Source organism: Leuresthes tenuis, unplaced genomic scaffold (genome assembly GCF_036924035.1).
Source record: "Leuresthes tenuis unplaced genomic scaffold, fLeuTen1.0.hap1 SCAF_6, whole genome shotgun sequence".
Taxonomy (NCBI): domain Eukaryota; kingdom Metazoa; phylum Chordata; class Actinopteri; order Atheriniformes; family Atherinopsidae; genus Leuresthes; species Leuresthes tenuis.
Window position 1 is genome coordinate 24,161,634 of NW_027325360.1, and position 27,085 is coordinate 24,188,718.

Sequence of the window (27,085 nt, forward strand, 5' to 3'; positions counted from 1 at the left end):
CAAAATTAACAAACAGAAATTACAGATCTTAATCAGTTGTTGACTTGTATAATGTTTCTATATTTCGATACACCTCCTAATAGTTGGTGGAAGGTGCTTATTTGTGGGGGAATTAAGTGACTCGAGATCAGGGATTTAATGTATTTAAGTGTTTTAATGAAAAAATATCAAATTAAATCAGCTTATGATGGAAAGGAAAAGAGTATAATATAATATTAATATGATAGAAACAAATTGTGGAATTATTTTTAATCAAAGCCAGACTTCTGGTTAAAAAAATCTTAGACTGGGCTTGTTATTATAATTGGAATTTGTATTTTGAAATTCTTTTTCGGTGCGTCTTTGCATTCTATACATATCAGTACGTGAATACAAAAATGTTGAGATGAAGATATCCACATGCAGCATTAATGTTTTGTAAATATTGTGTAAATAAGAATCAATCTGGTCATCCATCTGAGACATTATCACAAAACATCCACTTGCTGATATTAAGTATATACATTATACAGTACATGTACATGTAAAAGGCCTTAATAGTCAATGAAATGTGGAGCGGGGCCTATTACAAAAGTGATATATTCTTGACAAAGGCATTGGGGTGATCAAAGTCACATCTACTGTACATGTGAGGTCTGATCAGGGTCTCTGTTATAAGTGGTCCCCAGGCTCTGTGATGGGCACTTGAGGTTCCTCCTCAAAACTGTCCTCCTTCCCAACCCAGTGAATACCATGACCATTCTCCCTTGGTGGAAGATGTGGTGAATGCTGGCGCTCCAGTGTGGAAAATGTAGTGAACTGTACTCTCTTTCTCTTGCTGGTGGGCGAGTGGATTGAATCGCTTTGCATGGGTTTGTTCCTGGGCAAACCTGAGCCGCTGAGGGGAGACTCTGTCACAGAGGCCAAGCAACTGGGCCTCCTGGAAAGGGTGGCAGCTTTATCAGGCCCAATGTCTATCACAGTGGTTGTGGTGTGGGAGTCTTGCTGGATCGGACTGCCTGGCACAGTCATCACCAGCTCAGCATCCGTGCCCAGCCATACCCAGTCGTGCCTGTGCCCTGTGTTCTCCTGAGCGTGAGAGGGAGACTTCTTATGCCTGAATTTAACAACATATGAGATGCAGTTCACCAGAAATACCAGGATAGCCAGGCAAAAGACACTCAAAAGAGCGTACATGCCAATCTCTAAATCTGTGAGAGGCCTGTTAGCCAATGCTTCTTCGCCACCAATTTCTATGTCCGTTGTGTCCTGCACAGGTGTCTCCACCTTTGTTGGGAAATTGTTGTAGTTAACCAGATTGCCAGGAGCTTTCACAGTGCTAGTAAAGCTAACACTGCTCATATCCTCCGCTATCATATTGTCTGAGTCGTATAATTTGCTGCTATCTCTGGGGCTACTCATGAGGCTGACATTTACCACACTGGTAGGACTGTCTGCACTTCCTGAATTACTCGTCCTGCCTACTTCTCCAAGGCTGCCGCTGGATCTTTCTGTAGATTTGATCGTGGTTGTGATCTTCTGAATGGCACTCTCATCTTTATTTGAGTTTAAGATGTGTGATGGAGGATCCTGAGATGGTTTCTTCTGCTTCCTCTCACTGTCCACCTCTTCCCCGTCATTCCCGTAGTCACTGCTGTTGTCCTTGTTACCAACTGTGCTTCTGTCTAGGCTGCGGGTATTGCTGCCTGGCCGCCGAATGTTCACCTGAAATTTGACCTTCAGGCCGCCGTTTCCCACAGCCACAATAGTTTTGCGTTTAGACTTCTGGCAGGCCTCACAGATAGACATTTCTACTCTAACCAGAACTCCTTCACCTTCTCCTTCTGCCACTACAACTGGAGGTTTGCCCTGAACTGACACCACCCCCTGATCCAGAGATGTTATGGTTAGACGATAGAAGGCTGGATCATAAATGTCAAGAGGTGTCTGGCTGCCATCACTGAACTGTACCCAGGCACTGACCAAAGCTTCCTAAGAGAACAGAAAAATGTCAAAAACTGTAATTGAACTTTGAATCTAAACTTTAAGTACACAGACACTTAAAAAAAAAAGATAAAGACTGTTACCTGTTTGGGACTCTGCAGAACTTCCTGTGTGGTAGTTGTAGCTAAGATGACTCTATTGCTACCCTGACTACGTTGTAAGGTCATCGAAAGGCCTGCAACAAGCTGGACACCCAACTCTGTGATGCTCACTTTGTCATCCACGACTTTGACAGTTGTCTTAGCCAAGGTGACATCAGACAGTGGAGAAAAAACCTGTCATAGAACAATGTCAGGTGTAGTTAATGAAAAGGGGTGACTAAGAGTCAAAAAGGGAGCACAGACTCTTTAGATACCACCTAAGATTAACAAAATGATGTATTATTCAGTGTCATTATTTATTAAACAAAAACTAATCTAAAAGAAGCAGTGTGTGAAAACTAAGTACACCTGCAGCTTCCATTGAAATTGAAGTTAAATTAAGTAGCAGCTCGGTCTTGCTGATCAAATGTACTTGATTAATTGATTATCAGCAAGTGTGAGCACCTCTATAAAAGCGGAAGTTTTGGCAGTTTGCTGTTATGGAATCCTCAGATGGATATCATATGCTTAGGAGGCAGTGATCTTAGAGAAGCAATTGTTGCTGCCCATCAATCTGGTAAGGGTTAGAAAGCCATTTCCAAACTATTAGAAGTCCATCATTCTACAGGAAAAAAGATTATGAACAAGTGAAAAGCACTCAGCATAGTTGCAAATGTTTTTGGAATGGACTCCCAGCAAGTTCACCCTAAGTTTAGAGGAAACTGCAGAAAATCAGAGAACTATATCTGACTGTCTTCAAACTCAGAATGTTAAATGTTAAAAGAACATGACAACACAAAGTAAAGTTGCATCTGAACAAACCATAAGACTACTGGAACAATGTTCTTTGGACAGATTAGTGGAAATGTTTGATTATAATGCCATCACCACATTTTGTGAAAACCAAATACAGCATATCAGCACAAACAACTCATACCAACTGTAAGGCGCAGTGGTGGAGGGCTGATAATTTGGGATTGTTTTGAGGCCAAAGAACCTGGACACATTGCAGTCACTGAGTGTCTGTATATCAACGTATTCTAGAATAAAATATGGGGCCATCTCTCTGACAGCTAAAGCTTGGGCAAAATTGGGTCATGCAAAAGGATCCCAAGCACAGCAGCACATCTGCAGCAGAATGGCTGAAAAACAAAAGAACCAATGTGTTACAATGGTCCAGTCAAAGTCCGAACCGCAACCCATTGCTGTGTCAAGACCTTAAGAGAGCTGTGCATACAATAATGCACACAAACTTCATGAAGTGAAGAAAAGTGGGACAGAATTTCTCCTTGAGACATGAGAATCTGATAACATCATACAGAAAACAATTACTTCAACTTATTGCTGCTAACGGTGGTTCTCAAAGCTACTGAATCATTTACTGCAGTAGTTTTTTACGCACTGATTCGGCATTAATTTGGCTTAATTTTTGCTTGATGAATAATGACCTGGTGTAAGATTCCATGCGTTGTTACATTGCTTTCAGATCAGGTAAGGACCAGAAATGTTTTCATCATGTCCTCATAGGTAAAGTTTTACAATTTATGGGGAGATTGATTTTTTTTGTTACATGACTGTATTTCCTTGTTGGGATCAGCATTGTTCATTAGATTAAAAGAAAACTGTCAAATCTAAATACAACTTTTGTCTATTTAAAGTGAAAAGACCCCTTCAAGTCTAGTTCTTAATTGATGCTGAAACTAATGACTGTCATAAACTATTTGTCAAGTTTATTACCTGGATGGTTGTGGTCCCAATGTCTCTGCCTGACAGCACCCTTCCTTCCTGTAGCCTTGCAACTCCAGGATCCTCGACCTTCATGAAGTATCGAACTAACCTTGTGACATCCACCTGCCAATCAGGGCCCAGGAAATAGGCTGTAGGATCCCGTGGATCCTCCTGCTCTGCCACAAAATGGGTTAGCACCCGCACAACTGCATTCTGATACTGCAGCATGCAGCCTTTCCCTTTTCCTTCAACTTCATCTCTGTTCCATCCAGATCTTAGATTTAAGCACAAAAACACATGTTCAGGTCACACCTGGCATACAGTAAATAGTTCTAGCTGCTCCCCTTCGAATATTTAACTCTTTGTCTTTGCTTGATAAGATTACATTGATATTTCAGTACATTTCATAATGTAATCAAACTCCTAAATCATTGGAGAGATATTTGTATTAGCGTGGACTAAATTATGTTTCAAAGCCAAATGAGGGGAATTTTTAGGTGAAACAAATGTTTCCCACCTTTTTGAAGTCAGAATGGGTACCCTCCAGCTTTTGATCTGGCTGAGCTCTGTGTCTGACAACTCGATCTGCAGGGGGAGCCGGGGCATCCACACATTCAGTTCAAGCTGAGCAGTCAGGTAGCTGTACGTAAAGTTGACAATCATCTTCACCATGCCTTTGGTCTCCTTGCCATTTACAAAAACATAGTCACACCTGTCTGAAACCTGGGAAAGAGGAGATGATACAAACACAAAACAATCCATGAGAACACAACTATCACTGAAATTTTCCATATAATATCGAGTTTGCATATGTGTGTAAACAATCTTAATCAAACTCAGAGAGAAATTGTTGTCCATAAAGAAGATGTTAGTCATAAACCAATGACAAAAAATAAATATTTATAAAAAATCTCATGTAAGTCACTGTTTAAAAAAAGGCTGTTTTTTCAACAACAAATGGCCTCGAAGCAGTTCTGCACGGCATGTTACCACAATAATGTCATCTAGCTGTAATGAATTACTGTGATGATCACCAGTCCGAAACGTTAGCTAGAGGCAGCATTGCGATTTTATGTTAATACAAATATCTTACTGTGCAGTGCTGACATCAGCTTCCCACTGCCAAGTGCATTCATTACAGCTAAGCTTTCAAAGGTGACCTTTGCAGGTTCGCAGAACTACTCATACAAATGTTGAGATGAGTGTCAGAAGGTCCCATCAACAACCTCTCAGCTGCTTTACACAAATTAGATGATGAACGCAACATTGCATTCATTCACAAGCGGGTGGAACTGTGCAGGGGAAAAAAACATGACTGACAGATTGCCTAAGGAGGAAAACAAATGGCAAACAGACTCCTATACTTATTTGTGTGAACTTAATGATAATCAAGGGGATGTGCAGTCACAGGGACAGGCTACTTTTGAGAGTGTTTTCTGGGCAACGGTCAATGACCTTTGCCTATGATGTGAAAGAAACCTAAGCTTTAAAGCACATGAGCACAACATAATGCATCATCCTCTCTGCTAAGATGGAATGACCTCTTACCTAAAAATGACTCATATTACATATAAACAACAGATTTAAAAGATGTGCCACTAAAGCTTTAAAATAGTTGTCCCAGAAAATCTATAGTGAAAATGGAGCATTATGTAAGGTTTTTTAGTGCTGTCATCTGGGTATCACATTTTCACTGCCATACACATACACACACACACACACACGTAGTATATAATAAATATTTAAATATATATAGATAGAGAGAGAGACATATATAGATGGATATATAGATATATAATGTATAGTTCTTTCTATTATTTATCATCCTTTTTTTTTCTTTTCAGAAAGCACCTTCCAAGAACTCTTGGGCTTGAGCCATTTTCAAATGAAACGCTGAAGCATCCATTTAAAGGGAATGCTGTTTGAATGTGCTGCACACCCACTCATTCTATTCACAGTCTCATCTGTTTCCAAGAATATCCCTCTGTGTTTTATTATTGAATATAAAGAGAAAAAAACCTGTTTAAAAAGGGATTTTACTTTCATCACCGTGTACAGTATTAAAGACGGTCAGAAATTAAACATCTGCTTCACTTCAATGCCCCAGCTGTGACTGTAGTTTCTCTATGCAACTAAAACAAGTTTTATGCCTTCTGTGCAGAACTCGTATATCAATTTGAACGAGGCTAATTTAGTTTATTTTGCGTTGAGTGCAGTCTTGATGGAATAGTGCTAAATTGCTCTATCACATCATAAAAAGTTCTTCTTGACCAACTGAGAATTCATCCATCTGTGACATGTTCAAGTAAAGATGTTTTTTGCATATTTTTAAGTCTTGCACTTTTTGAAATCCTTGCCATCGCAGCAGATTACATTTAGTTTAGCTTTTATTTTGTGATGTGAGCTATCCATTCCTGATAAATCCTTCCCCCATCTATCACTAGCAGATTTGATACCCCTTAGGCACAGCAGAAGAGAAAAGATATCTGAGTCAAGCTGTTAGACTAAGAAGATTAAAGAGATTATTTGTGACTGAAGCTGCTAGCTGGTCAGCAGATACACAGAGAACTACAGTAAGCTTAGAACAAAAGCAATGAACAGGTACAATACAGTCAAAGATAATAATTTAATTCAGTTTTACCCTTTTGGCATCCTCACACAATCCTGCTTCCCTTTTAACAAACACCCACTTGCACCTAATACATATGAATATATATTAAATTCTGTCAATCTATTAGCCAGGACATACACTATATTGCCAAAAGTATTCGCACATCTGTCTTTACACGCATATGAACCTAAGTGATATCCCATTCTTAATACATAGGGTTTAATATGTCAGCCCACCCTTTGTAACCATAACAGCTTCAACTCTTCTGGGCAAGCTTTCCACAAGGTTTAGGAGTGTGTTTATGGGAATTTTTTATCATTCTTCTAGAAGCGCATTTGTGAGGTCAGACACTGATGTTGGATGAGAAGGCCTGGCTCGCAGCCTGGCTCACAGTCTCCGCTCTAATTCATCCTGAAGGTGTTCTATTGGGTTGAGGCCAGGACTCTGTGCAGGCCAGTCAAGTTCTTCCACACCAAACTTGCTCATCCATGTCTTTATGGACCTTGCTTTGTGCATTTGTGCACAGTCATGTTGGAACAGGAAGGGGCCATCTCCAAACTGTTTCCACAAAGTTGGGAGCATGAAATTATCCAAAATCTTCCTTTCACTGGAGTTCCTTTCACTGGAACTAAGTGGCCAAGCCCAGCTCAATAAAAACAACCCCACACCATAATCCCCCCTCCACCAAACTTTGCATTTGGCACAATGCAATCAGACAAGTACCGTTCTCCTGGCAACCGCCAAACCCAGACTCATCCATCAGATTGCCAGCTGGAGAAGCGTGATTCGTCACTCCAGAGAATGTGTCTGCACTGCTCTATAGTCCAGTAGCGGCTTGCTTTACACCACTGCACCCGACGCTGTGCATTGCACTTGGTGATGTATGGCTTGGATGCAGCGGCTCAGCCATGGAAACCCATTCCGTGAAGCTCTCTACGCACTGTTCTTGAGCTAATCTGAAGGTCACATGAAGTTTGGAGGTCTGTAGCGATTGACTGCAGAAAGTTGGCGACCTCTGCGCACTGTGCGCCTCAGTATCCGCTTTTATGTGGCCTACCACTTCATGGCTGAGTTGCTGTCATTCCCAATCACTTCCACTTTGTTATAATATCACTGACAGTTGACTGTGGAATATTTAGTTGCGAGGAAATTTCACAACTGGACTTGTTGCACAGGTGGTATCCCATCACGGTACCACGCTGGAATTCACTGAGCTCCTGAGAGCGACTCATTCTTTCACAAATGTTTGTAGAAACAGTCTGCATGCCGAGGTGCTTTCAGACTGTTTCCTGTGGCCATGGAAGTGATTGGAACACCTGAATTTAATCATTTGGATGGGTGAGTGAATACTTTTGGCAATATCGTTGTACCTTGTTTGTTTATCCCAAAGAAAAGGTCACAGCTTTTAACTTAAAACATATTTGAGTTTTGTTCTAAATTTCATCTGTAAACAAAGTGGGCCTTTTACACAGAAGCAGTTCATCGTCAGGGAAGTTGATGGACGATGTTCTTGGAGTCTAGTGAACATTTTATGTTACCATGTGGAAAGAGAAAGCCGTAGGACAGGCACGCAAGATGCAAATGACTCAATTGAAAAATTATTGCTTTTGAATTTTTTTTACTCAATGCTGCTTAAACAAAAAAAGAAAAGAAAAAACAAAGCTGAATACTGGTTTAAGAAATCAGAGAAAAAGCTTGAAGTAATTTTATTATATGTGAATATGAGTCCAAAAAAATAGAAATGATTAATCAGAATAGCATTGTTCTTTATACAGTGTATGGAGATATATAAGCAAAAAGAAGAAGATATTACCTTAAGAACATCTTCATCACTGGAGCTGCAGTCTGTGTAGTCAGATACATCTGTGACTACTCCATCTTCCTCCACAGCTACTGTCCTTACAGGCATCACCACCTTCTTCCCAGTAAGCACAGCAGTGTTCAGGATCTCTGTGTCCTGGAGAGAAGTAAAGGCAAAATGAGCTACAATCATAACACATAAACATGCTCTATGTACTTAAATTTCTAATTATGTGTGTTTCAGCTGCCGAACAGTTTTTCTTAGTTAGACTGGGAAGCAAGTAAAGGACGAAGGTAGTAGATGAAGACGGACTCATTAACTCATCAGTCCACAAGTGTAGGAAGCCCAGGGTGGAGCAGGGTTAAGTTGAGGTGATGGGCGGATAGAGAGGAGAGTTAATCTTGGGTTTCTCTGCACAGGTACATACAGTATATCCTATTGAGGGATGCTTTATTAGTTCAAACAGGGCCAAACAACCATGGGCATAAACTAAAAATAAAGTATACACTCTGTATGTGCTGTGTAGCCTATTCTTGAAGTTTCAGTGTATTATTAAACAGCACCAGCTGAAGCAGGTTGAGTTGGCAGTTGGCCACTTATGGCAGGGTTAGCGGTTTGATCTCTGGCTCCCCTTGTCCACAATCATGTCCCTCATGAATGGATGGACAGACTAGAGCCTCATTTAATGGGAAGCTTTCATAGGTGAATGAAAGTTAAAGAAACTGAGAAAACTATTGATTTGTTGGCATATTTTGATCGAATACTGTGAATGTCTGTGTAAATTAGTTTGCGAGCAGTGCAGGGCAGCCTAGTTCTTTGAAATATATGTTAAATCTAATTTAAAGAGACACTTAGCCGAAATAGCTGAATTGACCTTTTTTTCTAATCTGAAAGTTGCATCAGAAAGGCTTTTGCTATTATATTGGAAAACTGGAGCTGATGGTCATATCTGATATTTTTTTTGTTTTTTTAGCTGACCTTAAAATCTACTCATGCTTGGCCCTCGGCCAGAGGTCAGCTTCTACTCAGCAAAAGAGATGAACCAGGTCAAATTCACAAATCAGGATCCCATAAGATGTCATGAATCCAAGCACCTCAACACTATTATGTGAGAAGCGTAGCTGATAGCCTATAAATTGCTATACAGACTAAGAATTTTACTAAATGTTTTTTGCCTTTTCTTATTTTGTATGAGTCACACATTTCATCTTTAAAATGTGGTTGAACAAATGCTAATCTATGTTATCCGCTTAAACAGTGTTTTTAGTAAAAGGTCAGTAGCCCAGGTGACAAATAACTCTGACTGTAGTGTTCGGTGTTTAGTGGAGGGGATTATGTCATGGATTAATTTTAGAGCCACTGTTGCATGATGAAGAGGCCTGAGGCACCAAAATAACAGCACATGAAGCAGCTGTTACGAGTAAAGGATGACCAAATATTGCATGCCAGAACGGAGCAGAACAACACAGACAAGAGGCATCAGATAGTTGACAGTCAACAACGCAAGGTCACAGTCAGCTAAAAATAGAACCTAATTGCAAAATAAACCAATGCATACGCAGCCTTCTGTATGCAATCCAGACAGGAATAGATCAGAGCAAAGTGCAGTTTATAAAACGTTCCTCCACCAGTACTCAAAGGATGCACAATAAGTGTTGGCAGTTATTGGAAATGCTGCTGTTGATGACATCAATGCTGGTTTTCATAATGATTAGATATGACATAAAGCATGTCATGCAACTCACCATTACAAGAGGAGCCAGGCCAACAAAGTCTCTCTGGGTTGTATAAATCCTCATGGCTCCCTCAGTCTTGCCTCCATTTTTGGGTATAGACGGTAGCTCCAGTTTCCATATGATAACTTGGCTGTCAAGAGGACTACTCAGCTCCTCAACCTCGAAGTCCATCTGAAGTACGTCCAGCAGGCTGCTTTCAAGCCTAAATGGGAAGCAAAATACTGGAAATAGTATACAGATACAATATGAAAGCTGCTAATAATTAATGTGATTACTTGACTATAAAGTCTCCAGCTGTTGTCCCGAGCCCTGAGTTTATGGGGACAATGCCGTGCAGTGATTATTTTGCCACTAACTATGCTGTATTTAAACCCATACTTGGAGGAGACAGTGTAAATCCTAGCATTTGTTTATTAGTTGTTTGGTTTGTTGTCCTTGAATTTCTTCTAAGATTTTAGTCTGAACCCAAGTGGCTGATCCACCATCAACCTACAACAAAACAATAGATCTTTTGGGGCTTGGGGGTTGCTGGTGGGGTCTTTGTGGATTGAACTTGCTTCCTACAGATGTCATCAGACTGGTATCTGGGGAATTTGGTGGCCAGGTGAATACTTCATACAACAAGCCCTAATGAAGCAGTTTATGTGAGGCCCACTGTTATACTGCTGTGGGGAGGCTGCTGGGGCTGTGACTGGTCTGCATAAGGGGTTAGGTAAATCCATGTAAATAGTAGGATGCAGATTTTTTAGGGATATCCAGTTTAGAATTTATAGTGCTGTGTTTTGAATTTGGCCCCATGGATATAAAGTGAGGAAATTTCTAAGAGGAATGTGAGGAGATGTGACAAGACATGTTTGGCCTCTTTTTTTCAGCTTTGGAGAGGGCTCTGCATCTTCAGGCACTTCACAGACTAAAATAAATTAAAACTGCTGAATTTCTCTTTGCAGCAGGGCCTGTCCTGGAAAATGTGTGAGTATTGAATTTGAGTAGAGTAATAGATTGTCCGAGGACAGTGGCTTTCTGCATACATAACAAAAGTATGAGCTTTTATAACTTATGATAGCCTCTCAGTGATGGCAGCTAGAACATAGTGTTGCCGTGGATTACATTTTTTGCATGGTCCAACTTTGTTTTCAGGATTTTATTTCTCGTCATTGTATTGAACTACAGAGAAGATATATTGGTGCTCCAGAACACAGTAAGTATGCACATAACCACATGGACCTTATCAGACTCACTAGTGTATACATGTTATAAATCAGTGTCAAGAGTAGCGCCAACACATAGTAAGTCCTTTTTATTGCATGAAAAGGTAGCTGTATACCAGCCATCTCTCTGCACAAGATTAACAACAATCTTGAACTGCAAATCAAATTTATTAATCATCCATTAAGTTCAAAGCTCAACAGCTAAGCATACAAAAGGTTTTATCTTATTAAGGGCAAGAAGGAGATTTAGTGTAATATAATCATAGTGACATATTGCTTTGAGACCTGAGATTAAAAGATAGTAATCGCGTTCTGTTCAAGTGTTAAAAGAAGATATGCTTGACTCACATATGCTTGCACCGCACATCCCCTTAAGTCTGCATTAACACCGATATCCACTCGATAGAGGCTGCCATCATGCTACACCCCCTGTCATTTTTTTTTCTTTGTGAAGCTTGAAGGGGAATGATCAACAACATCATCAGCGATGTGTTTATGTCCTGCAGTCTGTCTGAGCATGTTAAGATCCAAGCCAAGCTGCTTCAATGCAGGATAAAAAAAAAGCTTTAATGTTCTGATACAGCAAACACTTTTCAAGCTCACCAAAGCCACCACGACAAAAAGTCAAAGAAATCCCAACAGAAGTGCAATATTAGAAGCTTTCAGTACGAGTTCGGCCAATTTCATCACATTTTTAGAGGATTAGCCATTAACTGGGTTCAAAAAATATGTTAGCCCACAAAGTAGTTGTTATATGTGATAATCCATGCCAAACAGAGAAAACTATTTAATGAGGTCAAACTTATGCTGACAGTAAGTGTAGTTTTCTGTCTATGTTTCAGACAGAACACCCCTTTTCTGTATTCATATACTCATTAAATAGAAACCATAGCAACTTATATATTGTATGAAATTCACTCTAGAAGAGACAGATAACTGATTTAATTCAAAATTAACCAAGGATTGTTCTGTTTCTATTTTTATTTTCAGTTTTTCATCTTGGTAAAGTTGGCTGCATTCACTTGCTCTTTTCCAGATAGCATCCACACACAGATTAGCACTTTAGTTATACAAGCGTTTCTTTCCTACGCTATCTCAAAGAATTCATTTCTGGGTTCCCTGGCAAGCTTGAAATACAACAAATTTTTACATGATTATCACAAGTAAGACGCTTGGTGTCATGATTAGCTGGCACTGTTAGCTCATGGAGAAATCTTAACAGAATCAGTATCATGTTGGTTTATCCTTAACTAAAATTAAATATCTCAACATCAGTGTGGATTTAAAGATTAATTGAGTAGTCATAGTCCCCAGTGGAATTAATCATATGGACTGTAGTACCTTTTAACCTTTCTCTGCCACCAAGAGCTCATGATCTGTGCAGACATTTAGGCTTCCCACAGAAAAAATTCTAACATCAGCAATCTATAGTTATGTATTTGTTTGTTTTGTTTGTTCATTCATTTGCTTGTTTAATTTAGTGCCTTCTTCAAGTCAAACATTTGGTTGTCCACTTTTTTATTTTGGTTGTTTTACTATAAAGTCACTGTTCTTGTTAATCAGTTAATGTTAGCAAACTCACTCATCAAACTCAAATGGTCAACTTGGTAGATTTTATTCTTGATGATGCTAACGGTATGAGATTTGAGAGAGTAGGAGGAGATGCCATCTTCCTTCAGGAAAATTACATAATTACCAAAATGCCTCCTGCCTGCATCAACCTGCCATCCTACTTCTCCATCCCAGAGAAACAGAAAGAGATCAGGGGCAGAGGCTATTTATTGTTGAATGTGTTAGTCTATTTTGCCTGACTTTATTATCTCTTCCCTGAAAGAAGTTTCTGAGGGTTAGAAACTAAAGCCCTGACCACAGTTCTGACATATCAGTTGCAAGATTGATCACGCTTCAGCACCACGCTGTCCGTGGTGCTGAAGTGTGAACAGTTTCACTCAGTCCCACACTCATGCAAGTTTCACCATGGAAATATATTAACATTTAAAGTATGTTCTATACACATTATATTATTTACAATATGTTTGCTTTTGTATTCAATATAGTAAGGGTGACTGTCATGAATAAAGTGTGGTCATAGAACAGTAAGAAGATCATAGAAAGACACTGATGCCAGCAGTAAGCTCATTTCTGTATTTTTCTCCTGATATTTCTCTAATCAATAAGATGTATGTGTGCTGCTACTGAACAAGAAATCCCTACCAAACTACCTGCTTAACAAAAACCTAATGGTAAATATAACTAAAACTATACATGTGTGATGTAACCTAAAATTAAAGCATGCGACATGATGGTTGAAATTAATCGATACTGAAAGCATTTTCCTACAGTTAAATATGCCATAGGTAGTATCATCTGTTTTTTTTTCTAAATAAGCATTATGAATAGCTGTTCACAAAATATAACAGTCCCACAGAGGTGAAATTAAAATTCTAAAGACCATTTTTATATTGAGAAGTAGGTTAGGCATCTGTGTGTGTGCTGTTTGGTGGTGTGGGAGTAGAAGGTTGCTAACACAGCACAATCCCAAATGTTAAAAAAATAATAAGTCACCTACTTAATCCTTAACAGAACTCAACTGATCTCAGTCCAATGAAATGAGGCTGCTGCTCTAGGAACTGCACTAGAGATTGTTTGTAGCCCTGTTTAATGAGATTCAGTATTTCTTAGAAGCCCTAAGAGCTAACCTGCAGATGTCTTGTAAATAGTATTACTGTTACATCTAAATGTAACCCACCACGAATCTCTAATCCTACAGTCTCAGGTTAAAATGTGTTTTTCTGCATGTTAGGAATGCATGGACACTAGGTATTGGTAAATGTTTAGATATAATTACAATGCAGGAAGGTGGGCTGGAAAGAAAAATAAGGTAATACCCACTTACAGGGTTTACAGGTGCACCTGCAGCCAACCTGTGCTTAGAGAGTATAAGAAAAGTCCTTCGGGGACACAGAACAGTATGCTGTAAGCTGGTGTGAGACTTGTTCAGTACAGACGGTTTGTCTTCTGCTCCTCAGGTGCAGAGACTATATGCTTTGCAGGACAACAATAGTGAATAGATATACAATAGTGCCTCTTTTACAGTAACAACTTGAGACTAAGACACACTGATATCTAACCACACTTTCAAGAGTAAATATTTATAAGACAATACAGTTCCCAACCAAGGTTCAACAAGGGAAACAAATAAATAGCCCAGACCAGAATAGAGAGTGATGAATAACATGAAGTGTTTATAGGCTTGCCTTTTTCCAGGTATCAGGGCCTTTCTCTGACAAATAACAGCAATAGCTCCATCTGCACCCATATCCAGAGTGATGTCCCAGAGTAAAGAGCTACTTGGTGTCGCTGTTCGAAAGGTCACGCCTTTCTTTACTGATGCTCTGTGAAAAGTCAAAAATGAAAAGGTCAAGAATGTGAAACGTCTGTATATACATGTATTTCACATCTTTAGTTCCCTGTCATAGTTTTCATCCTTCAAAACACTTGTTCAGGTTATCGCTGTAAAGGCTTTTTGGAACAAATAGGCAGAAATCTTACAACAGAAATGGATCATGCAAACCTGCAAAATAAAATGTGGAAAATTAGTGATACATGACCACCCTCACTCCTCCCTCCCCTTTCCTTTGAGGGAGCAAAGAAAATTATCTTTTCCATTTAGCCTTATGTGCTCTCATGATTTAAAACGTACTGATGGATTATTAGTTTTCTTGGTCTCTAATTTGTAAATGGTGTGCATTATGCAGCAGAACAGACCTTCCCAGTAGGCTTTCTCCTGCATAAGCAGCTTGCACTAGGTTAAATGTTAATGAGATACTCTTCTGTAAGGATTGAGAGAGTAAGGAGAGACACGAAAGCAAAAAGAAAAAAAAAATCCTGCCCAATGCTGCAACAATGGAACAAGTATTACTTCTTAGTTTAAAAATCTGAAACCAAGTCATACGAGTATCGCTTCATGATTGATATATTGACACACTGGTGTGTATATTTTGCACATTTTTGTTTGCATGTGCAAAGTGAGGAAGCCCTCCTTTGCACATCCATCACGTAATGAGAAGAACTCGTGGGTTTAAGGTTACAGTTAAACAATAAGACAGCAGTCCTTTCTTTCAGTAAAGGTATAATCTCTGGCAATCATGAAGATTGCCTGTTTCCTTTCCACCTGCTCACTGCAGAAGCTCATTATTTTGATTAACACAAGTTCACTGAGGGAGCACACCATGAAGAGGTGAAATCATCCAGTACAATCATCCTGGCTTGTAAATAAAAACATTTTGGTGATAATCACACACAGATGAATGCCACAGTTTTAAAGTCATAGGACACTTTAATGAAAAACTAGGCTATACTTTCTACCAGTTCTACCACAGTTTTGCTACTCTGTTACAAATTAAAAGCTAACCTATTAAATCGCTTTTACCTGTGAACAGCAAATAAAGCAGAAAAGAGAAGGCATTACTGTAGCTAAGGTTGCTGTATAGTTTCTCTTTAGTAATTGAAACTAGCTTCACTATGCATTAGAGTGACTGACAGAGGAAAACAGAAAGGGGTAATTGTTTTCAGTCAGAAGATTCCCCTGAGGCAGCAAAGGCAACAGCTGAGAGGGAAAACACACAGTGAGGAAAGATCAACTTTAGACATAAAGGGCTTAAGGGTTAAGCAGATAACAAGATGGAAAGGGGCTGCACCCTATTACCCACAATGACAATAATATAATGCCAACGATATCCAATTACAATTAATGCTGTAATCAAATGTAATATTTACCTAGTTTTTAATGAATAAATAAAACAGCCACAGGAACAATTGTAGAAATCTCCCTGCTCTCTTTCTTTATGCCCAGCCAAGCTAACAGGCTCCTTGTAGTTGCTTTATATTTAATTGAAAGACATCCTGAGGACAAAACACGATCCACATGCAATGCATCCAACTTAGCGCATGCAATATTTATAAAAAGTTGCGATTTTTTTTCCTTCCTATGTCACTCTGCCTACCTCAGCTTTAGTTTAACCAACATTACATTTCTTTTTCAGGATTTAATTACAATACTGCTGACTACAGAGAATAATAATTGCAGTGTGATTTTACAGTTTGCTTCCAACGATGTAAACCTTTAATCCCCTGTAATTGGTGAGGTAACAGTGATGGCATGTCCTGTGTATTATTGAGAAAAACTTAGGAGGGCTGTTAATCTAATGATGCCCTGACATGATGAAACGCCTCAGTGTATTGAGCTGAGAAGAGCAGGTTAATAATAAAGTGGCAGTAACAAGACATATCCATCTCTTAGCTTCCACTCTGTCAAAATAAGTAAATAAATGAATCCCTGGAAAATCAAAAGGGCGTTTTCTTTCTTCTGGATGGTTGGGAACAGAAACCAGTCTCCTTGGCTTTAGTTAGCAGGCCCTATTGAGGCAGCGGGGCAGGGGGACGCACTGGGGCAGAGAAGATAGATAACTGTGGAGACTGAACCTGACAGTGCATGTGAAAAGCAGCACTCAGGTGCTGCACCTGCTATCCATCTCACTTCTGACCGGACAAGTCATGAGTGGCACTATTGCAACACTTTTTTACATACTCTTCATTTACTCACATGCACATGCCTGCACGTAAAAATACTAACACAAGTCAATGCACAAAAAAGAAGTGTTCTTTAGACACTGACTTCAGAGATAAAACCAACAAAGTCGACAAAACAAATTTTTAAAATGCATACACACTGCACAGTAAACCAGCAACTGAGTATGATCTAAGGCCTAGAGGACAGATTGTTTCCTTCATGTGACAGAGACACCTCGTTCTCTATGCATTCTGTCACCAGTACTGCTTTGGAGATCTCACATGCTATTTGTAATTATTTCCCTGTTATAATTTGTGATTAAATCTTTAACTTTGTGAATTATTTGAAATTATACGCCACAACACTACCAGTGAACCCCAGTGAAACCAGAAACAGATGCAATCATTAATTATGCAGGCAAATGTCCACCGTTTAGCCAGTCTGATGGCCAGCCATCAGCAACGTGCTTATTGTACTTATGGAGCAATTTGGGGAGTTGGGGAGACCTTTGTGCCAACACTGCTGCCAGATGGTGAGCACCGCAGCTTTCGAAATGGATGTAAAACTCTACTCGTTACACAGATGAAGGATCATATTAACTGTTTGAAAAGCTCATTGAAAGTTTAATATAGATACAGAAGCCCAATGTTAATTGAATGTCACAGTGTTACCTTAAACAGGACAAACAGCTGTGCCTTAATCACTGACTTTTATAAGCTGTGAAGAGCAAGTAGACAGAAAATTGTATGCCCATACATTATTTCCACTCAACTTTGTGTACAAAGGAATACTCCAATTGCACTTCGTGAAGCTAGTTGAATGACAGCAGGACAACATTTTAACTATGACCTTGATCAAAGCCTCACATAGAATTATTGAATGGTTTATTTTGCTGAAACAGACAAGTGCAGCTTGTCTTTTTCTCAGTCACCCTCAAATTTGTATATCCCTTGACTAGGGCTGTAGTCCTCAATAATAGGTTTATAATGCTGATGAGAGAATATTAAGCAAACCTTAATGGAACATCCAGACAGTGATAAAGTGCACAGACAGCTTTTGAAGTTTGAATGCATGGCGCTTGTTAATGTGAAAAAAGCTGGGTGAGGGCAGCAATGTGTTACTGACTATGAACCTGAATCAAGCAATTAGTCCATAGTATCTTTGAGATGGAAAATCACATTTCAAAGTTAGCTCACTATTATAAACTGTAGGGAAATAACAAGTTTGATTGCTGCAAAGATTCTCAGAAATATTGCCAACCTTCCCATCAAATATAGTTATAGCTTTGAGGAGAGGACAAAGACAGAAAATTAACTTTGAGTGTTCATAAGAGAAAGCAAGGAAAAGAAAGAAGAAGAAAAAAAAGTGAAGTGACATCATGACTGACTGTTTTTAATTCATGTTCTTAGGCGTGGAAAGGTGAATTAGTTAAGGCAACAATGATTAAAAGTGACAGGATGAAGAGGGGAAATTAGGTTTTCATTTTTGGCTTCATTGCTTCAGATAAAATAAAGTCACAGGAAAAAAAGGGAACCAGATAATTAATATAAATCCATGTCCTCTCCTTTTGAAGTGCATTCATGTGCAGCTACTGATATACAAAAGAATCTAATGGCTCACACAATACACCAGTAAACTCTGCAACGACTGAAATGTTGGATAAAACACCTACCTCTTAATCTTTTTTTTTTTTTTAATTTTGGTGCAATAATACTTGAGAGAAATGTTGAAAGCTGACAAGGAGGACACGTCAGTCTATACACACTTGTCTGCAAAATCAATATTTACCTCTTCCGGGATTCACAATTGAACTCAAAAAGAGAATTAATAATCCATGACTGTCTGCTCAACTGCTCAACTCCATTGGAGCATGCATAAGCAAGCCAAGATGGAACTAAATCAAGTTTGTTTTTTGTTTTTTTGTTTTTTTTAGGAAATATTGACTGTGCATTGTAGTGTTTTTTTAATATATAAGCACAGACTGTAACTGTTGTTCAGGTACCTACCTACTTTTGAATACCAGTCTTAATGGACTTTCTTATTTGGCCAAAGTCAGAAAACCTGCCCAGGCACCACTCAAAGACAACGACAGATTTATGACATGCTCAAACAAACCAAATTAATAACTGAGACATTTTAGGGAAAAAAAAAACGTATGCCTCCTGACAGATCATTATTCAAGAGCTGGAGTAAAGCAGATAGTGTCTTGAATAATAACTAAATGGAAAAAAAATCTGTCTCTAATCAGGTTAGTGTAAATCTCTGCCTGTCTGCTCTGACAGGTAACCTCGACTAATCTAGCTTTGCCGCAGTGTGGTTCTGTTTGATCTCCATCTGGATGACCATAACAAAAGGTTGCAGATGGCCAAGAAAATATCAAGGATATGCTGAGAGCAAGTTCGAATAATTTCTTTAACTTCCAATCTCCTATGATGCATCATTTGCCCCTAGAAAGTGGAGTAACAAACTGACAAAGACAAAAGGTCAGTCTTGATTTTCTTTCTATTTTTTCTTGCCTCTCTCTCCTCTTCAAGAGGATGATATATATACATACATATACATTTATATACATGTATAGATGTCACAAAGGTGTTCAGAGGAGCAACTATATTAAAGATGGCACTTGAAATGCTCTCATCACAAATAAAACAGGAACATCTTGCATTGCCAAATCAGAATAGTCTTAATTCATATTGGGCCATGTTACTAATCCACATGATCTTCATATATTCACCAGCAGTGCACTGATACAGCACAGACATAGAGCACGCCCTTTAAGAATACTGATTCATGCATTACTTTATTGGATCCATGTCAGCCTACCACTCTTGAAACAGCCCTTAATGTTATCAAGCTGCGCACAAGCAAATAATCTTCTCATTTCTCAGAAAGACCATGATATTTTCAGAGAAATGCCATAATCCATGCTATATCTCACTGCCCCTAATATGGCCTTATTTTTGATGCCACAGGATTTATGCAAGAATTAGGGGAAATGACTAATACTGTCAGTGAAACAGCTACCCATTTTGAATTGAACAGCAAACACAACTGTACCTTAGAGTGAAGTTAGTCAGCTGAGCAGAGCTGACCATGAGTATGTAGAAAGTGGCGATGTCAGTCTTTTTCAGAGGCTTGGAGGATGTCCGTATGACAATGGCGTTCCCAAGCTTCAGCCGAGAAAGTGTCGCCATTCCTTTAGGTACCTGCAGAAGGCGCACACTTCCAATCCTCTGCATGGGAGTGACAGCAATATATTCAGTCTGCTGCAGTGAGCCACTCCAACGATTTCCATCCACATAATTACACTTCCCATTGGCTCGAGGCTGGGCCTGGTAGTACAGTTCCACAGGGTTCCCAACAGATGAATCCTGCCTCTCCCTACTGGTACCCTCTGACCCTGGAGCAAACCAGCCAGGCGCAGGGACCAGCTCAGCCATGCAGGTTCCCCTCTCCCATCCTGTGGCACAGATACCCCTCACCTCCTGAGTTTGCCAGAAAGCATATACTGTCACACATGGTAGCTCATCCACAGCTATCTCCCCACTGTTCCAATCCCTCCCTGCAACATAGAAGAGCACTCGGACTTTGGGCTTGGAGGAGAAAACCAGGGGCGTCAGCACGAAGGCCTGGATTTTCCAGTTAAATGTAAAGATCTCTGGGGCATTAAAGAGCTGCACTGACTGGACCAGGTCCAGTGGCACAACCCTCTCTATGGACATATTGCCATAGCTGGCATTGACAGTTGGCTGGCGGCTGGCTCTTAAAATAACAATGGGCTGTGTGTGGCTCTGCATGCTGGAGTTCCTCATGAAGTCCTGCCCAGCCTCCTTAAGGAGGAGGTAGTCAGCTTCCCGAACATCGTAGTCAACTGGCAAGAAGACAGGGAAAGGCACTGGACTTTTACTGTCAGTCACTTCTTTACTGCTCAAATCTGTAAAATAAGAATATAACATTGTTGTACACTTGTTGATATGGGAAAATCTGATAACCACATATCTAAGCCACATGATTTGTAGAAAAAAAAACATAACTTAAGAATTTGATACACTACAATTGAGAATAAACTGCAAATACTTCCGCATTAGGCCTGCCAAGGCCAACTGATCAGCTGAGTAGGGCATCAAAGAATTAAATCGGCTTCTGAGATAAAGCTTTAAGCTTACCCTCTACATAGTATGACAAACAATATAAGCTGGTAAAACTTTTATGTGTCCAATTCTAATTGTCAATAATGTAATGGAACTAATGTGCACCTTAAATGAACCCGGTACTGAAACCATTATGCTGAACTAGAAGTGTCCTTATACCAGACTGCACCTGAATAACTCTTGACCTAAATGTGAAATACATTTATAAAGTATAAAGACTTCTAGACTAACTAGATAAGAGTTAAAGATGGAAAAAGTAAACAATGATCTCCCAATAGTCAGACCACTCAATTGTAAGGTAAAACTGAAATGACAAGAAACAGATCGTTTGCTGAGTATGGACGCAAGGAACATACCTGTCATACCTGCCAATTTTTCTTTTTCTTTTTTTCAAATCAAAACTTGATTGTTTTGTATCTTCATTTTTTATCTCAAGATGAGATAGCTTAATTTAAAACCACAATTTTAACAAAGTTGAGACAACCAATATTTCTTTCACAAAAGAAAATAGACATTTTACTATTTCATGAAAAATGATTAGGTCATCTTGAATTTGATTGCAGTATCATGTCTGAAAAAAGTTAGGATGGGTGCAGCAAAAGACTGGAAAGTATACACTTCTGTAGGTGCTTTGTTGGCAGCAGATCAATAACATGATTGGGGAAAAAAGGCAACCTTTGAGAGGAAGTAAAGATGGGCAGAGGTTAGCAATCTGCAAAACAAATTGCGTCTACAAATTCCTGAGCAATTTAAAAATTGTAAGTCTTTGAATATCCCATCATCTACAGTTCATAATATCATCAAAAAATGCAGAGATTCTGGAGACATCTCCATGTGCAAGGGAGACGACTGAAAATCTAAATTTGATGCCTGTGATCTTCGGGCCTTCAGGCAGCACGTTATTTAAAACAGACGTGATTCTGTCATGGCAATCCCTGCATGGGCTCACGATAACCTCCAGAAACCATTGTCTGTGGACACAGGTCACTGTGGCATCCACAAATACAGGCTAAAGCTTTATCATGCAAAAAAAGAGGCCATATGGGAACATGACTGAGAAACACTGCTGTCTTCTCTGGGCTACAGCTCATTTAAAACGGACTGAGGCAAAGTGGAAAAGTGTTCTGTGATCAGACGCTTCAAATGTAAAATTCTTTTGGAAATCATGCTCTGCTTCATCTGGACCAAAGAGGAGAAGCGCCATGTCGCTTGTTATCACTTCAGTTCAAAAGTGTGCAGCTCTGATGGTAAGGAAGTGCATTAGTGTCTGTGAAACTGCCAATTTGCAAATCTGGAAAGGCCCCATCATTGCTGAAATGTATATACAGATTTTAGAGCAACATCCCTCTAAATGATGATCCCATCTAGACCATGCCTTTTTCAGGGAGGACCTTGCATATTTCAACAAGACAATATTTAACTGCATACTGCATCTATTACTTTGTCATAGTAGAAGAGTCTGGGTGCTGGACTGGCCTGCCTGCAGTCCAGAACTCTGGCCAATTGAAAACATTTGGTGCATCATGAATTGCAAAATACAACAGAGAAGACCCTGCGCTGTTAAGCACCTAGACAAGAATGCAACAACATTCCTCTCCCAAAGCCATCAAATTTAAGATGAGCGAATGTTTTTCATGAAATAGTCAAATTTGATACGTTTTCTACGTATTGTTGGGAAATCAGTATTTGTTTTTAAACCCTTTGGGGATTGGTGTTGTATCTAAAGAAATCTAAGTTTTGTTTTAATTACCGACAGAAACTATGTAAATATCTAAGTCTGTTTGCTGCAGTGATATAGGATTTTTGATTCAACAAATTACATTTTAAATTGTGCTTTCACCTTTTTTTCAACTGTCCCAGCTTCACCTCTTGTAGATGATCTTGTAGATGATATATATACATACAGATATAGGATTTTAAATGGCATTTTCAGATTGAAGATATCAAAAATAAAAGACCTGAAGAATACATTTTATATTTACATTTACATATATATATATATATATATATATATATATATATATATATACAGATATAGGATTTTAAATGACATTTTCAGATTGATGATATCAAAAATAAAAGACCTGAAGAATACATTTTGATGAAAAAAATGTTGTTATTCTTTCAAATGTATACTGTATCTATGCAGTAGTTATTTTGTGTAATCTAGTAAACTGGTATAATAGATTTAAAAATGAAAGTCTCTTTGATTTCATTAAAAACCGCTTCTAAGTATATTTATAGAATAAATTTTCATATAAAGCTCAGAAACAAATACTGTCTGATCTGCCTTAAAAGCCTAATTGTGAGTGCTGGCCTCAGGGGACAATAACATGAGGTCATCCAACTAATATATTTTGTCATTAAACAGCCATTTTCATAGAATTATGAATATTACGGCAGCTGACGTGAGTGCATTTACCATTTATCTGGATCAAGAAAAAAAAACACATTGATGTTTCCTCTGTTTCAATTAATAATTACAACCAATGGATGCCGGCACAAAGCTTACTGCATACTGAAACACAGCATTATAAAAAAGTATCATACCAATAGCAAATAACACAAAAAAAACACATTCTTTAAAAAATTTACAAAAAAATGATAAAAGATGTTATATAGAGTGCTGTTTGTCCCTAAATTATTAATTTCATGCATCGAGTTAGGAAGATACAGAGCTTTATATCAAAATCATTCATCATACACTTTATGACTGCTGGCATTTGATGGGTTTCTTGTCATGTTCTCTTCTGTCTTTCATCTTCACTCTTCCACCCCAGCAAAAAGCCTGTCAACATGGCCTGGTGGTTCTCAAAGCAATGACTATACTGTACATGTCACAATCACGTCTACTGAGCAGCATCTTTTATTTTTATTTTTCCACACACAGACAAAAGTGTCAGTCCTGTTTGCTGAGTGGGCGACGCGTTGCGTCAGGTAGGGACTGGAGTCAAGATCTGTGCTTCACTGGCTTTGCCTGCCAGTGGCCACAGTGACAGATGTGATGTGTAATACCAATGCTGGCAAGAGCTCCAGTTGGAGTTAATAATAAACTAGCTTACTGTGTACAAGAGGGGGGAAACGCCACCACTGTAGTAACAAATTACAACACATGCAAGATCATCCCTGCACAGTTAGCTCACCTTGTGACATCACCCGCCATTCAGATACAGAATTTATAGGGACTACTTGTAAATGGCATGTTGAGAAATTAACCCTTTCACTTTGTCTGGCAATGTAAGTAAAACTTCTATCATGACATGTGCCTTCAACTGATAAACATGGGAGCAAATCCGCTGCACCAACTGTTCCAGCTCCTTCCTCTCAAATCTCTAATTCTGAAAAACTTAGCTCCTACTCCTACTTGACTGAGTCAGAAAGCATCCGTGTTGGGATGCCAATCTTCCAACCATTTTCAATCAAATATTTCTTTCTCTTATGATCTTAAATCCTGAATTCTATCCAATTAAATAAAATACAACACTGTCCTTTTCATGAACTAAGTTTAGTACTTTAGCTGAGGTTTTCCGAGGGCTGTATCTGAGTTAAGATTGACAAAAATTACTTATCTATTTGAGAACTATTTTCCTCCTCACTGGTTTTAATACAACACACTGTAGTATGTAATGAAGAATATTTTGCCCTGTAGTTTGTCTTGCAGCTCAGTCGTCATTTCTCTGCATTGGCATGGCAACCAACAGCTGCTCAGTGCGTTTGTCTTTAAGCATAATTTCTACCCTTGTAATTAATCTTTTCTATTATTCCATTAAAATGCACAAAGCCTTAGCATCCGCTGTGAATTCTAATGTGTGCTAATGGTTTTTACCATATGTGCAATACAGCTTTACGTTCCCAGTAGCGTTACAGAAGGCAATGGGTTTATGTATTTTGAATAGTAATTGAGAGATCAAAATATTTATTTTGACTCATCATTTTTCTTTCATTCTGTCACAGATTTTTTTTTTTTATCAAATGTAGGTCACATACGTAGAAATAAGCTTACTGTTAATACTTAGAAATAAGAAAGTGTTGGCAATTATCCAGATGCTGCTAACACTAATTATGCACCTGTGTCAATGAACATTTTTAATCTAGTGTTAGCTCTGCTTGTTTTTAATCTTTTGACCAACTGACCTCTCCACTGCATCTAACTTTAATAGAGCATTAAGGATTCTCATTAGGTCCTGACAGCTTGCCAATGAGGAGGACCTTAAGTACAAGGATTTCTATTGATGTTGTGTTTTGGAACATTTAGCCCACTTGGGAGATAAGCCGCTGCATATATTGGAGAACAGAAATGCTGCTAGGGCACTCATGAATTTTGTAAAATGCTGCAGAAAGTTAAATCATTGTTGGATATTTAAAGGCCAGGTGAAAAACAATAAGGACACTTGGGTTAAGATAGATGATGGATACAAATGTTTAAAACTCAAGTGCTAAAATTTGATGTCCTCATGACATCTAGTCAAAATATTATGAACCCGATTGGATGAATAGTCTCGAACACCGGTGTCTACTCACATCTGTTCGTAGCCCTGTGCTTGTGCGCAATGTATACTGTTTAACCAAAAACAATGATGAAACTTTCACAACACTACACTGGTGACATTTGTTTTATGATCAAGACTCACTTAGTCATTTGTTTTGCTGTTTGATAATCACTATAATGACAATATGTCATTATTGTGAAATTTTTGTGGATGACAGCAAAGCTGCAAAACAGGCCCAGGCTTGAAAGATGCTTACAATGCCTCTTTTGGTCAAATCTCTTCATCTTGAAAAAGTCTTTACAGCTTTGTTTTTCATCTTAGATGCTTTAAGTACTTTATAATGCAAAAACATGTAAAGAAGATCCAGACTTGATCATATAGGAAGCAAGGATCTGAAATATTGGCGGACAGGATGGAGAAGGGGCAGGAAAGACGGAGAGATTGAGGGAGGCTTAAGCTTATGCTCTGATTGGTTAGGATTGCTATTTCCAATGAAACTCTCAAAGCTGCTTTAAAAATCAGTTTTATCACAATTTCTCAATTTTTTCTTCTCTTATTAAAAATCAACCCACGTCCGTTACCAAGAAGTGGCTGTCTAAGGAGCAGGTCTCGGCTTTGCAGTTAATGTCTTTCTGATGTGCTTTTTTCCCCTCCTTTTTCATTATCAGGTTTGGAATGTAAATTGTCTGGCTCATGTTTGCCTTACTCAGTGTGAAAATTGAGTTCCTAGTTTTTCTACCAGACATATCCATATAAGGGAAAAGTAGGGAGAGAACTGAGCATTAAGACATCACTCAAATTTGGTTATATAGCCATCAAGTAATTTTATTCCTAACTGTTAAATGCCCCGCTTAATGCTTTAACACCTCTTTGTCTCAAGTAAGACGCCTAATTATGATCCTGTTAGCCTCTCTGTGATGCTCTATAACTGTTGAGTAAGATGTTAGTAACACAATTGAGAGGCATTTATTTAGAATTGACACTTTTAGAGAAAGCTGCTTTACTGGCGTTCTTGCTGAGTGTAGACTGACCTGCATTCAGGAACATAATGCACAAGAACAAGATTTCAGCCTACCAGCTCATTTGTTTTCAATGTTTATCAAAGACACAGTAAAAGATTAAAAGGGGCCGTCCCAAGAAGCTTAGGACACTTCGCTGCACTTAGGCTGGTCTTGTACTGATTCCTTATAGATTACCTATTTTCGATTTTTAAAAAAATCCAAACAAGCAAATACTTATTCTGAACTTGCTTACCTTGTGTGAGTACTGTTGTAATACTTGCAAAAACAATCTGTAAGATCATCCAGCTCTGACAGTCAAAGCTCATTTTGGCACGCCGAGCTGCTCGCTGTTCCGGGTAACCCCCCATCGTCCGTGCGGTTGTTTCAGCAGAGTATGGAGCAAATTGTTTCATTCATTCCTGTAGTTCGCGCTCTCACCATACTCGCACCTGTGGAAGTAGAAAAATGTGGCGTAGTCCACGTTGCAGGTACATGGACAGCGTATTGAGATCTGTTCATCGGCAGCACCTCGGCTATGCGTAAAAGTTGTGCGTAATGATCCTGGAACCGTCTCTCTTGAAAACTTTGTATCCGATCGGAGGACGTGAGCTGAAACGGTGCGTCGGAGAACTAAGCGTTTTTATCCGTGACGTTCAGATCGGGTCAGTCTCCCAGTCTTGCTACCGCGCCTGAGAGTCTGCGGTGTTTAAAGGCTGTCTGCAGA

General features: G+C 39.0%; 1 protein-coding gene across 1 annotated transcript; it reads right to left on the bottom strand.

The window, feature by feature from the left end:
• Nucleotides 1–252: 252 nt before the first annotated feature.
• Nucleotides 253–27,085, bottom strand: LOC140310167 (transmembrane protein 132D). Its single transcript, XM_072388356.1, has 9 exons — nucleotides 26,615–27,085; nucleotides 19,777–20,653; nucleotides 14,405–14,542; nucleotides 9,949–10,141; nucleotides 8,216–8,359; nucleotides 4,309–4,514; nucleotides 3,801–4,065; nucleotides 2,067–2,258; nucleotides 253–1,971 (listed from the first exon to the last, which is right to left on the bottom strand). Exons 1-9 carry the CDS (start codon nucleotides 26,772–26,774, stop codon nucleotides 652–654), a joined length of 3,495 nt encoding a protein of 1,164 aa, XP_072244457.1. The 5' UTR covers nucleotides 26,775–27,085; the 3' UTR covers nucleotides 253–651.

Bases quoted from the DNA above. Each gene is read 5' to 3' on its own strand.
- LOC140310167 (XM_072388356.1), bottom strand. From the start codon at position 26,774: ATGAAACAATTTGCTCCATACTCTGCTGAAACAACCGCACGGACGATG. The intron at 4,066-4,308 runs GTGGGAAACATT...CTTAAATCTAAG, and splicing joins CCCATTCTGACTTCAAAAAG to ATCTGGATGGAACAGAGATG. The intron at 1,972-2,066 runs GTAACAGTCTTT...CTGTTCTCTTAG, and splicing joins TTCTGCAGAGTCCCAAACAG to GAAGCTTTGGTCAGTGCCTG.